The following is a 14,023-nucleotide window of genomic DNA, read 5'->3' as shown; positions in this document are numbered from 1 at the left end:
TTTTTTTAATCACTCATTTTGAGCATTTTGATTATGATGTCCCTTGGTATAGATTTCTTTATGTTTGGGGTTCATTGTGTCTCTTGGATCTGTGGGTTTGTGGTTTTCCTCAAATTGGGGAAAATTTTGGCCTTTTCATATATTTTTTCTGCCCTCCCTACCCCATTAGGGACTTTAGTTGAACTTATATCAAGCTACCTGCAGGCGTCCCATAGCTCACTGATGCCCTTTGCATTTTTGTGATTCTTTTTCCTCTGTGTTTCATTTCAGATCATTTCTATTGCTATATCTTCAGGTTCACTAATCTTTTCTTCTGCCATGTCTAAATTGCTGGTAATCCCATCCAGTGCATTTTTCATCTCAGACATGGTAATTTTCATCTCTAGAAATTTGGATTGGATCTTTTTATATCTTTCATGTCTCTACTTAACTTTCCAAACATGTGGAATACAGTTCCAATAACGGCTCTTATGTCTTTGTCTGCAAATTCCAACAGCTTTGTCAGTTCTGGGTCAGTTTTGATTGGCTGATTATTCTTTTCGTTTGGGGTTTGTGTTTTCTCGTTTCTTGGCATGCTGATAATCTTCGTTTGGATGTCAGACATTGTGATTGTTACCTTGTCAGGTGCTGTACATTTTATATCCCTATAAACAGTCTTGACCTTTGTCTTAGGATTCAGTTAATTACTTGGCAACTTTGACCTTTTTGGGGTCTTGCTTTTATGATTTGTTAGGCAGGTCTGGAGCAGTGCTCCATGGAGGGCTAATCATTACCCACAATTCAAAGATCTTCCTCAGTTTTCTACTCAATGCCTTGGGAATTATAAGTTTTTCTCATTTGGCCAGTGGAAACAGACACTGTTCTCTAAGCCTTTCAGATGGCTTTTTTCCCTGTAGCTTTGGGGAGTTTCCTCACACACATGCTCTGACCCCTACCCTGCTGAATGTCCTTGAGGGACATTCTCTGCAGGTCTCCGGGTTCCTCTCCTGTGCTGCTCTTTCCTCTCTGGTGTTCTGTCCTGCAAAGTCCAATCTCCTCAGACCCTCAGCTCTATCTCCTCAACTCAGTGAGTCTGCCAGGCCCTTCCCCAACCCTGTACTGCAGTCTGGAAAGTAAAATCTCTCAAGGCAGAAGCAGGTTAAACCTAGAGCCTGCCTGTTTTCTTTCCTCTCTCTCAGGGGTCACTCCTCTTTATTGCCTCATGTCCAATGTTGTGAAAACTATTGTTTGATAAATTTTGTCTGTTTTTTGTCAGTTGATAAATAGCAATGGTAAATCCCGTCTCTGACACTCCATCTTGCATGGTAGCAGAAGTCTCCTGACACTAGATTTCAATGGCCTCTTGACTTGTTTACTCCTGGTTTTGAGGGAGAGTCCAGTGCCCTGATGAAGAGTACAGACGTTAGTGAAATCTCTGCTCCACCACTTCCTAGCCACGTGACCAAGGCCATGTTAACCTGGCTGTGCCTCCCTTCCTTAGTCTGTAAAATGGGGATGATAATAGTCATGCCTCGTTGGATTTTTGAGAGGAGAAAATGAGATAGCGCATTTAAAGCATGATAACCCATTTAACGCATCTGAAGTTTCTAGAACTTGGTAACACATTCATCTTAGCTATTGTTGTCATTTTATTTTAATTCTTATAAGACGCCAATACACACTTGCCAACTGAATATCTACTCTTGGCCCGAGAACCACAAGTGTCATCACCATAGGTGACTGGGACCTGGGATCCAGCACTGGGAGAGCTGGAAACCTCAGCTTGTGCTCCCTGAATGATGATGTAGACATGAGGCCCCAAATCCCCCACCCATAATTGCTATTATTCTAGGGTTTTCATCTCCTAAATAACAGACCTGGGTTTGTTTGTTTGTTTCATTTTTCAGGGGAAGACAGGAAGACCCCCAGTGAATCAAACAGCCCCTCTTCATCCTCCCTCTCAGCTCTGAGTGATTCAGCCAACAGCAAAGACGATTCAGACAGCTCCCAGAAAAACAAGAGCGGAAACAACCTGCTGGTCATCTCTGTCGTGCCTGGGAGCCAGCCCTCACTGAATAGTGAGGAAAAGCCAGAGAAAGGTAAGGGAGGAGGTGGGCTGGTCTACTCAACCCTACCCACTCTGGGGGGGGATGACCCAGTCTTGAGAATAAGCCCTTGACAGAAGTGATGTTGGAAAACAGATATTAGGCCTGGGAACGGTATAGTACGTATCATCTAAAATTTACGTGTGCTTTTTGGCTTACTTGGCATCTGTATATGGGGTGGAAAGATGGGGAGTGTGACATTGATTCTGAAGCTGTATGTTTAACACCTTTTAGCCCGGAGATGCAGGGAACGGTGCCTGGAAGGGTACAGCTGGAGGGTGGGGGGTCTCTGTCCTACTCCTGCCCTCCTGTCCCTCTGCCCTACTCCTGCCCTCCTGTCCCTCTGCCCCATGCACCCGTACACCCAGCCTCGGTCCTTTCAGGGTTCGAATGCGTTTTTTGCAACTTTGTCTGCAAGACGAAGAACATGTTTGAGCGCCACCTGCAGATCCACCTCATCACCCGGATGTTTGAGTGTGACGTGTGCCACAAGTTCATGAAGACCCCCGAACAGCTGCTGGAGCATAAGAAATGCCACACTGTCCCCACCGGTGGGCTCAAGTAAGGAAAGCAAGTACAGAACCTTTTACTGTGTTGTTTATTAAACACCCTTTCCCCATCCCTACCCCATCCCCTCCCCTGAAGGTTTTGGGGTCATGCAGAAGGGGGGCTTGGCATGGGGGGTGGTTAGTCAGGCACCTCTGCTGCCTTTAGCTGGATAGGAATTAGATCTGCCCCCCAGGAGGTTGGCAGATATCAGCAGGAGACTCCATTTCACAAGACGACTTGCTGAAGCAGCTTGGCACAGGCACGCAAGGGTAGACCCATCCTACACGGCTTGAGTTTCACTCAGACTTGATTTTAAGGGACTTGGGGGTTCGTGTCCCCAGGTGTAAATCATTACACTGACACTGCACTTCATCCTCTGTTTTTTAGATGATTTGCCGCAAGTCTTTTAAATAAGCATTACAGCTACCCCATACACACACCCACCCCCCAAATATCGGATCCTTGCCAGTGTGAACAGGCAAGAGGCACCGTTTTTCATGCAAAGATCATGTGCCTCGTGTCTTCCTGCACATATGCCTTACGCCTTCCCAGGAGCTGGCATTGGGATCTCCCTGGTGTAGCCTTTGTGAGATCTGACATTTCCGGTCACATGTTCTCCACAGATCCCCAAAGACCTAGACAATGAGCATCATCATTAACCAATATTTGCAACAAGCCCTCTGGTCTGAAGAGAGACCCGTCCGTTATTATCAAATGCACTGTGTGTCTGGCTTGATAATAGGTGCTAAAGGGCAAACAAGGAATAAAACATAATTTCCACCCTCGGGAAATGTACGTCCGAGCACAACCAGAGTTTAATCTTCCCAGTGGTTCTGAAATCAGAGTCCCTGTTCAGGAGGCACTTATGGTCTAGTAAAGAGAAAAGCATCTGTCACTGGGCACAGAAAGACGTACCACTTTCAAAGCATAATTATTCATGTTTAGCTGAAATGATCCTGTTATTAAAAGAATGAAAAATGACATTGTACTTAATATAAGAACAAAAAACCTTTTGTTTTTAAACATTTTTATCTTTGAAACTCACAACTTGCCAGAGAAGTGGCATGACTGTCCTGAATGGGTGAGGGGTGGAGAGACCCAGAAGGAGCCTGGGAGTCGAGTCGGGGGGGGGCTCCTTGCAGGGTGAACTCCCCGGGCTCCTGCCGGGTCAGGGGGACCCTCCTCAAGAACTTGCCCAGAGGAGCAGCACCTACTGTTGGATCCCATTTTGTTTCACCCTTGGGGATGATTAGGTGGGAGGGGGAGGGGTGGGTAAATGGGATGGGGGGAGGGGCGATTATCATTCCCGACCACCAGTAAATGGGAAATGCCTAGCACGAGCTTATTTGGGAATTTGATTTTGTTTATTCCCACTGTCCCTTTCTAAATATTTGTGTACTCATGTTTAAAAAAAAAAAAAAAAAGCCATGTATTTCCGTGGTTAGACTAACACTCATTGCCCTGCCCAGAAGCCCAGTCACACCCATTACCCGCAGCCCCTGCCAGTTGTGGCTTTGCCAGTTAGGCCCCCTTTCTTCGGGGACCTAAGGAGTCCCGAGCCTCCGACCCACTGGGGAGGATGCAGAGTGAACGCTGATGCTTTTGCGGGTATAGACACTTCCCGTACAGTACTAATGGTCCCCTATGTAATAGTTTATGTTCTAGGATGACCAAGTAGAAGAATACTTTGAAAAACTTGCTAAAGCCTTCTGGCTGTACAGTGAGTCTTTGTTTTGTTTTGTTTTGTTTTCCCTTGGCCGTATCAGAGCTTTAATTTGCCTGAGAGAGTGTCTTTACCATAAGTAACGGGAGCACGGAAAACCCTTAGCACTCTGCCTGAGCAGCGAAGGAAAGACTGAGCCGTGGGTCACAGAAATGTCCTTAACGTGAAACAGACTGCCGATGTCTAAATTGCTTTTCTGTGATGGGACTGCTTGTACTCTATATCCTGTTCATAATGCAGATCAAATAAGATTATACTATTATTTTTCTTTTGCCGTAGCTCAGGACAGTGGTGAGTTTCAGACTCCTCTAGGTAAGGCCCAGCTTGGCGTAGGGGTTGTGTGTGCACCTGACCTGGGAATGGGCTTTATATTTCTCTCGTGTGCACTCTTCTGTGAGCTGAGGTTCCGAGGCTAACGGCGGGCTTGGTGCTGAGGCGCAGCGCACGGGCACTGGGTGTGTTGGGCTCTGCTGAAAACCTCTCCAAACCCTCCGAGGACAATTCCCTCCCAGGCCCTGCCCTGCAGGTGCCAGGCCAGAGCCGAGGCAGCCACTTTTGCATTTGCATTCTTTTGGTAAAGAGAGCACACACAGGCTACAGCTAGCGTATCAGCCACCGACTCGAGCCCGGCAGCTTCTACAGAGCGAAACCTGCCCTCTCTGTTCTCCCCGCCCCTCCGGACAGCCGGGAGGCTCGCGGGTAGCGTAGCCTCACTGCCCAGGATGGAGAGACCCAGGCTTTGTCCCAGGGCACAGCCAGCCCAATAAGGTGGCAGAGCTGGGACTGAAACCGTCCCTTCTAGACAGACTCTGCCTAAGTGACTTGCAGAGACCAGTCCAGTAATGAATCAGCGCCCACCATGTGCTGAGTACTCTACCGAGCACTGCAGAGAATGCAGAAGAAAAGGGGGAGACGGTCCTGCCCGCTGAGAGTTCATGATCCCTTTGGATGATGATTATTTCCATGATGTAATAACATTAATCATTAATAATGCATTAATAATGTCTTCAAGCTCCAGATAGCAGTCGCCTCCCTCCCGCCATCCCCCATTCCTAACCGGGCTGGTGGGTGGGCTTCCTTCTGCCGAGCCCGCCCCTGGTCCTCCTCTCCCTTCCCTGATGGAGACCCCAGGGCTGTAGGAGGCAGGTTTTAGGAGCACAGGTCTCTGCATCTACACACACACACTCCCACACACACACCCAGGCCTTCTCGTCCTAACCACCCTTTCATCAGCACGATTCTGACCCCTACGACTTTCTGTTTGCTGGAGGTAGCTCTCCCCCTATAAGCTGTTCTTCAAAACTCTTAGCCTTTCTGCGTGTGCTTGGTGTGGTGCATGAAAAGTCGATTCTCTGTGTTGCTCCCATCTCGAGGGGAGGTCGTGAGGGTTAGCCCTCGGCCGAGGCCACTGGGGGGGCCGGGGAGGGCTCCGAGGGGCCGGGCGGGGAGGACGGAGGGGAGAACAGCTTAGCCGGGCGCCCCCTCCCGCACTGGCTCTGCTCCCCTTCCTGGGGGCCGGCGTCCGCGGGCGCAGCCAGGAGACCCCGAGCAGGCCGAGGGACGGCTCCAGAAGAGGGTCCTCGTCGCCCCCGCAGGAGGCGGCAGGGCCGGGCTGGGCAGGGGTCAGGCCGGGCCTCGGAGCTGGGAGGGCGGCCGAGGGCAGGCTGGTGAGGCGGGGAGCAGCCGGGCGGCCGCCGAGCCCTCGTGGCTGACCCTCCCCTGTCCTTGCTTTCCCCCCCGCCTCCCGCCCACAGGTGCCCATTCTGCATTTATTCCACCAACCGCCCCGCCGCCATGGAGTGCCACCTCAAGACCCACTACAAGATGGAGTACAAGTGCCGGATCTGCCAGACGGTGAAGGCCAACCAGCTGGAGCTGGAGACGCACACCCGCGAGCATCGCCTCGGCAACCACTACAAGTGCGACCAGTGCGGCTACCTGTCCAAGACCGCCAACAAGCTCATCGAGCACGTGCGCGTGCACACCGGGGAGCGGCCCTTCCACTGTGACCAGTGCAGCTACAGCTGCAAACGCAAGGACAATCTCAACCTGCACAAGAAGCTGAAGCACGCCCCGCGCCAGACCTTCAGCTGCGAAGAGTGCCTGTTCAAGACCACTCACCCCTTCGTCTTCAGCCGCCACGTCAAGAAGCACCAGAGCGCGGACAGCCCCGAGGAGGACAAGAAGGGCCCGGCTCCGGCCCCCAAGGAAGCCGCCGGCCCCGGGGCCCCGCTCCTCGTGGTCGGGAGCGCCCGCCACCTCCTGTCTCCCCTGTCGGTCATGTCCGCCTCGCAGGCTCTGCAGACCGTGGCCCTGTCGGCCGCCCACGGCGGCGGCGGCGGCGGCGGAGGCGGCGGCGGCGGCTGTGGCGGCGGCTCCGAGCCCAACCTGGCACTCAAGGCCTTGCCCTTGAATGGCTCCCCTTTGCGCTTTGACAAGTACCGGAACTCGGATTTCGCCCATCTCATTCCCTTGACGATGTTATACCCCAAGAACCAGTTGGATCTCACATTCCACCCTCCCCGACCTCAGACTGCGCCGCCCAGCATCCCGTCCCCCAAACACTCCTTCCTCGCCTATCTCGGACTGAGAGAGAGAGCGGAGACTGTCTGAGGGCAGCCGGGCTCTGTACCAAAAACCAAGAGACAGAGACAAAAACACAAAACTCACAAAACTTAAACACAACCCCAGCAGGTGTACGTTGCTGCAAAACCTACAGACCCGCCCGGGTCTGACCACGTGTACTGTATATCTTTAGTGAGGAATAGAGAATTGGCTCTGTGTGTATACCTATTGCATTGACCTGAAAGCTGCTTTATCCAATCTTCAGAGAGGTGACCTACTGCATCTGTCTACCTTCAGAGGCATGCCTCCCCAGCCACACACTCCCACCCTCAGCCCTTCTCCGTACTTTGAAAGGAAATTCGTCTTGTTAAACCCTAACGAGAGTGTCCTTAATAGCAATCAGCACTTGTAAGCTTCTGTACCGGTGCATTTTGTTTTCTGTTGGGTGAATGGGGCGTGTGGGCGTTTGTGGATTTGGAAAGAGACAGCCGTGTGTCGTGTGCCATAACGTTTGCACATCCTTTGTACTGGCTTCTTTCACGGGGATGAACGTTCTTGGCCCTCCTGGGTGGTTCATCCACTACAGTCGCACCCCGAGCTCCTTCATTACCTTTCCCTCTCTATCTTGTGGCTACAGAGTGGTAGGGCCTGGTGCTAAGGCGACGAAGGAATGGTAGACATCTCAGTGCTGCCTGAGATTTCCGACAGAGTCCTGGAGACCTTGTGCGCGCATCTCTGGTTAGGAAGATGCGAGCCATTGAGAGCCCCATCTGGGAGAAATAGCTTGCAGCACTGCAGCCGACATCACAAAACTTAAGTGTGTTTTGTGTGTGTGTCCATACGTATGCAGTGTGTATGGTACACACACACAGTGCATCATTTTTTTTAAGGGCAGATTATATATATATATGTATGTGATGTATTAAGTCAGTGGCTACCATTTGTTTGCAGGAAAAGAAAAACTGTATGAGTGAAAATTTTTATGGTTGATAAATCCAGCCAAGGAGATTAAAAGGGGTTTGGATAAATTCTGGGTATAAATGCTCAGACTAAAAAAGAAATGGCAGTTTTGCACAGTGCTTTTGGTCTTGCACTAGTTTTTGTTTCTCATCTGCAAAAAAGAAAAGTAAAATAAAAGGAAGAAAATGTACCTTTTTTATGGAAAGAGTAGACTGTATGTTTGAAACTTTTGTCATAACCTCTTTGACATATAACGACCCAACAAAAAGGTGCTGTTTTGTCCTACCGTTCAGTTTATGCCCCTGAGACGTTTCCATTGTGTTTGCAGATCGTCAGGCTATAGCGGTATTCTCCATGTTATTAATAATTCTGTATTCCATTTTGTTAACACCTGGTAGATATAACCTGCTAGGAAGCTAACTTTATACTTATTTAAAGCTCTTATTTTGTGGTCATTAAAATGGCAACTTATGTGCAGCACTTTATCGCGGCAAGAAGCAGATATGGATTGGTTGTACAGCCCTTTGCTATTCTTAAAAAGTAATGGGTGATTTAAAAAGAAGAAAAGGAAAAGAATCTTTGGCTAAACATGTTAATGGCTTGTATTTTTTAAGACAACAGAATTTCCAGTATGAAACAGGCTGAAGAGCAGGAAGAAATGTGCTTTGTATAATAATGAGAAGTTTGGAATATAAAAGTTTATATATTATTTATCTATTGAAGAACTGGTGTACAGGAGGAATGCTTTCTTACTGCGTTGCTGTTTTTCCATCATGTGTTATCCTAGGGTTGGGATTTTTTTTTTTTTTCATCTATTCCACCGGGGGAAAATAAAAGCATCCCTAATTTTCTTCCTCTAGTCAGTTTGCTTCACTGAAAGCTCCCCTTGAAATTGGTACCGTTCTACAGGAAGGAGTCCAGAAGTCTTCTGTCCACACCATGGTCCTCCCTTATACCCACCCTTCCTCCCCCAGACCTAGCAGGTGTGCTACACTTCCCTTGCCAGTCATCCAGCCCTGGCAACCTGTTTACACTAAGGAGATGTCTCCAGGGGCAGGGAGGCTGAGCCAGCTAGGGCAGGAAGCTCCCGTACCCTGGGTCATCTTCCAGCAGAGACATCTGTTCTTGGCCACGTTTGAAACGTCATTCAACGTCGCCATAATCAATGTCTCAGTAAAAGACACTATAGACAGTTATGGACGATACACTCCAAGAATACCGGGCTTATGGGTGGATTGGTTTTTTTAAAGTCACGTCCTTTTCCCCATATAATGGAGAATGTGCCACCTGGCTAATCATGTGCTTTCACAATTACAAGTTCAGTGATGACAGGAAAGAGGGCCATGGTGATCCCACAGAGGCTGGCAGGAGGGCGAATCCCACGTGAGCACCAGCAGGTTAAAAACCTGAAGGGTGGCCCTGACAATTAAAACTGCGGATTTTACAGCATGCCACTTGTGCAATACGAGGTCCTAGGGTGAAACTTTCAAGATCAAGAAGGGTGTCGGAAGGAGACAATTGCCGCTCAGATGCTTGCCACTGAACTTGTATTTGAATGACTTAGTCATGCTTAATGTAATTGGGCAACTTTTTTAGCACTTTGGAAAGAGTCATCAATCTTTCTGGTAAATTATAAAAGTTTTCTGAGTGAGAAAAGGTGTGTTTGGAGTTTGTTTGACTTTTTATATTATTATTATTGTTATTAATAAAGAAAAATCTACAGCATTTTTCAGACTCCACCGAAGTAATATGTACCCCTGAATTTGGTTTGCAGTTTGATACTCAGGGAAGGATGTATTCCATAGATATCCTTTCCGTGTAGAACACTAATGTCTTTGAGATAGTCACCTGCCAACTAACTTCAATTCTGTTTTCACTATGCATTCTTCAATGAAAGCTAGCTTATTTTTCCATATAGTAATGCAGTTAGAGTTCTCAGCACTTTCTTCTCTCCTTTTTTTAACTCCTCATATTATGTTCAGATGATCATACTGTCAAGGTTTATGTACATTACTGAAAATTTGTATTGTATAAAGCTTTTTGCATTACAAGGCTGTACAGGGTCATTTTGACAGTAACTGGTATATTCCTTTGCATCTTATGTTGCATTGCCAATTTCTAGTGTATCCAGTTTGGAAGTATAATATACTCTAATTAAAAAAAAAAAAGGTTGGCTATACTCTTGTTTCTTTTTCTTTCTTGGGTGCCATCCTTGGCTACTTGTTAATCTCACGGTTTTGTCTGGCTTTGTTCTGAGTTTCACATTTCAGTGTATTTTAGATACGTTCAGGAAGTGTCCACGACTAGTTATAACTATTGCAAAATGCAAGTTTTGAACAACCATGGTTCTCATGCAAACTGGTATTATGTAAATCACTCATGGCCATGAGGATCGAGAGCATATCCATCAATCAGTACAGCTGCAGGCCGGCTCCTTCCTGAAAATACTTAGTGACATTTAAAAGTGTTCACCAGCCTTACCCTCTCCTGCTTAACAGCATTTTATTGACCCCATAGCCATAGCGGGGGGAAAACAGATGAGTAATTCCATTTGTCTTAATGAAGTCTGGCAACTGTGAGACTGTAATGAGGGGGAAAATGATATGCTTTGCAAGCTAAATAATAATCTATCCAAATGCAAGTAAGAGTTCCCCATTCAAAGGAAGGTACCAGAGAAAGAAACTGAGCCCAAAAGAGAGAAAGAGAGAGAGAGAGTGAGATAGCACACTGATACATTGAAACAACTTTTTTTAAAATCCATTTTAAAGTTCTGTCCCTTAGAGAACTTCCCCATGAATCCTTGATGGCCGGTGAAACATACAAAGGAGCAAAAGAGAATACTTTGCCTGGTTCACAATTTGCCTGCTTCTAAGTATAACGTCCTTGGCTTGTTGGAAGAAATTATGAACTGCTTCACTCTAACATTCACAAAGATCAAATTTGCTTTTTATAAAATGAGATAATGTAGGAGAACCCACTTTGAAAATGGCCAGTCACTTATCAGACACTATTCTCCCCTTCATTTGTTCATCCAGTAACCGTGTTTAAGTGATTGAATCAAGTTCTCTCACTTGATTCAAATACTCACTTTGTTTGGGGATGGCTGGTATTTATTGAAAATATTAAAGTAAGTCAGACTTCTTGGCTTTTTGCTAGCACTACAGCAGGCATGGCATCTCATCTTGTGTACGTATTCTTTTCCCTTAGATTCCACACCTACCTCACATTTTCCCTTTGGGTGAAAAATGCCAGAAGTAGAAAGAAAATAATCATCAGTTTGGCAATTGTTTCCCCTGTTAAGGGGTTCCAGTGGCGTTGAGGAGTGGCTGGGATGGGAGCCATCCGTGAGAAGACAGACCTCATCCGCCTCCTTCACTTACCCAGAGAGCGCTGCATGTGGACTCCAAGGCAGTTATGCGGCCCCTGTTTGAATTTAATACCAGATCATGTATACTTTTCCTACTGTCTTGTTAACTAAATAAGACTGTAAGCGAAGACTCAAGGCCATGTTTTCTATAACGTCTCTACGGCTGATTGGCCCCATTTGGTGGACACCAGAAACCATCCTTGACCGTTTCATAGAGCCGCAGTGCTGGTCACAGGGGAACAAGGAGAAATGGCAAGGCTTGATGAGCACCGGTACATCCATACCCACAGTCAGGGCGTCACATTAGAACCCTCGCTTGCCGAAGGTCACGTGGGGCTCACGAAGGACTTGCAGGGGAAGGCACGTCTCCTTCGTGGCCAAAACACAGAATCAAGTCACCTCGGTGCTTTCAGTCCGTGGGGAGGAGCTCATACAAAAGGGGAGGGAGGGACGGAAAGGGACAGCAGCTGAGTGATTTCATCTGTTTGAAGTGGGACATAAACGGTCAGGGGGCTCGTGCAAAATAAACAAGATCTCATCAGTTTCTCACTCAGAGAATGAAAAGCTGGAATCTTTCCCAACGGTGACTCAGAACCTGTGAGCAAAATCGCAGGGTCAGAGAATACTCTTGGGATTCGGACTCCATTCCAAGGAGCCGTCAACCACAGATGTTCAAGAGACCCCAGCCAACACTCTTTTACTTATAGAACTCTCTCAAAACAAGAATCCCACTCAAAGTGAGGTTTATTTTGCAAGTAATTACAATTCACTAAGAAAGCAAATACCCATCACGCAGGCCCTGGAGTAAATAAAATGTGGCTCTGGGGACCTAGGGGCCCATTCTTCTCCCGTCCAAGGTCTGAATGATATGAGGTTATCAATCAGGGCCTCTTCTTTATGAGGTAGGAGTTCTCCCCTTCATAATTCTTTCTTATTTTTTTTTTTTTTTTGCGGTACACGGGCCTCTCACTGCTGTGGCCTCTCCTGTTGCGGAGCACAGGCTCCGGACGCGCAGGCTCAGCGGCCATGGCTCACGGGCCCAGCCGCTCCGCGGCATGTGGGATCTTCCCGGACCGGGGCACGAACCCGCGTCCCCTGCATCGGCAGGCGGACTCCCAACCACTGCGCCACCAGGGAAGCCCCATCATTCTTTCTTGATAGCTGGATCTGTAAAAGAGGAAAATGTAAATTCTGCTCATGTTCATAGGAGCTGCAAAGGAGAAAAGGAAAATCAATTGCTGTATCCCCTTAGGATTCCTTTTTTGATGGAGTTAAGGTAAGTATAGTTAATTCGTTGTCAGTTTTCAATAGAACTGTAGAACTAGAACACAGAATCTATCTCAGTTCATACTTCTAAAGTATTTTCCCCTACAGGTGGCTTTCTGCCCTATTTAGTGAGAATATCTGGATTACAGATAATGTTATCCAACCACAAAAGACATTCCCGTGGAGTTTGATCACCTGAGTTTGAAGTCTGACTCGAAAGCACCTTATAAAAAGAAAGATCGAACTAAATGGTGTCTAAGACCCCTTCCGCCCTAACAGATAACATCTAATATACGCAGATTCCACTACTCTTTCTAAACAAGCAAAAGTCAGTAGTCTTTGAAGCAAAAGTGGTCGCAAAGCAGAATCCTTGCAGGGCAGTTATAGCGAAAAATGACACCTCAACATTTTCAAGCCACAACAGACTTAAGGGAGAAAACAATGACTAAAAATACTTTTTTGCCCGCTTCAGAGTTTGGGAGGCCTAAAATGTGTCTCTTCTGATTAAACACCAAGTCATCACGCTTGGATTCCCTGCAGTCATCTTGAGGGTGGCTTAAACATATTTTGCCAAACTATGGGTACTTGATCTGGTGAGATGAGTTGCGGGTAGCCAGGCGGGGATGGAAAGGTCTTGCCCTGCCCATCTTCATCTCTCTAACTCTGCACCCTCCTTCTCCCACCACCTGCTTCCAACCTCCTCAAGTGCAGCTGTGCCCGCTAAGCTCCTGCCGACCACGTTTCAGATGTTTTTCTGGGGAAGAGCAAATGGTTTCTTTTAACAGGTAATGAAAGACATTTTAGTTTTAACATAATGAAAGAATATATTGATACTATTCTCATTTTGCCACTTTTTGAGACAGACTCTCAGCCCAAGAACTCTAAGCACATTATCAAAGCTTCCAGGTGCTTCCATTGGATAGAAAGGCTCCATGTGTCTTACAGAGACACAGGAAAATAACTGATCGGTCCCCGTCATCAGACAAGCAAAACTAAAAGAGTAAACACTGGGCTAGGACCTGAGAAATTTATCTAGGCATCCTCCAGCCTGAACTCTAGAATGATGTTTCTCCAGTCTCAAAGATTTCTAGATAAGAGATGCCATCGCTTGGCTTCAGTGTTCTCTTATATTTATTTAACTGCAATTCCTAATTAGTGGTCTACAGACTTCTCAGTGTGTATTACAAAGGACCATCAGGGACTTCCCTGGCGGTGCAGTGGCTAAGTCTTAGCTTTCCAATGCAGGGGGTGCGGGTTCGATCCCTGGTCGAGGAGCTAAGATCTCACATGCCTCGTGGCCAAAAAACCAAAACATAAAACAGAAGCAATATTGTAGCAAGTTCAATAAAGACTTTAAAAATGGTCCACCTCAAAAAAATCTTAAAAAAATAAAAAGAGACCATCAAGTCCCCTTTCCCCTTATGTCCCACTTCAAACAGAATGTCTATTAGAACATTCTCCATGCAATGGGTTTAATCAGCATTTGTAGCCTCTCTCTCTCTTTTCTGG

At 47.1% G+C, this 14,023-nt stretch overlaps 1 protein-coding gene across 2 annotated transcripts in view; it reads left to right on the top strand.

Annotated features, from left to right (window-relative positions):
* The window catches only part of ZNF827 (zinc finger protein 827), a 180,212-nt gene extending 170,152 nt beyond the window's left edge, over positions 1-10,060 (top strand). The window contains exons 12-15 of one of the 2 annotated variants that reach the window (XM_027117110.1): positions 1,887-2,078; positions 2,468-2,645; positions 4,636-4,668; positions 6,111-6,222. In XM_027117110.1, the coding sequence (XP_026972911.1) occupies positions 1,887-2,078; positions 2,468-2,645; positions 4,636-4,651 (386 nt within the window). In that variant the 3' untranslated portion in view covers positions 4,652-4,668; positions 6,111-6,222. Of the gene's footprint in view, positions 1-1,886; positions 2,079-2,467; positions 2,646-4,635; positions 4,669-6,110 lie in introns of both variants that reach the window. The other variant, XM_027117108.1, reaches the window with a different exon arrangement.
* The last annotated feature ends 3,963 nt before the right edge of the window (positions 10,061-14,023 follow it).

Source organism: Aethalodelphis obliquidens, unplaced genomic scaffold (genome assembly GCF_003676395.1).
Source record: "Aethalodelphis obliquidens isolate GAN/ISIS:26980383/991018 unplaced genomic scaffold, ASM367639v1 scaffold17, whole genome shotgun sequence".
NCBI classification, from domain to species: domain Eukaryota; kingdom Metazoa; phylum Chordata; class Mammalia; order Artiodactyla; family Delphinidae; genus Aethalodelphis; species Aethalodelphis obliquidens.
This window is presented reverse-complemented; position numbering and strand designations above follow the sequence as displayed.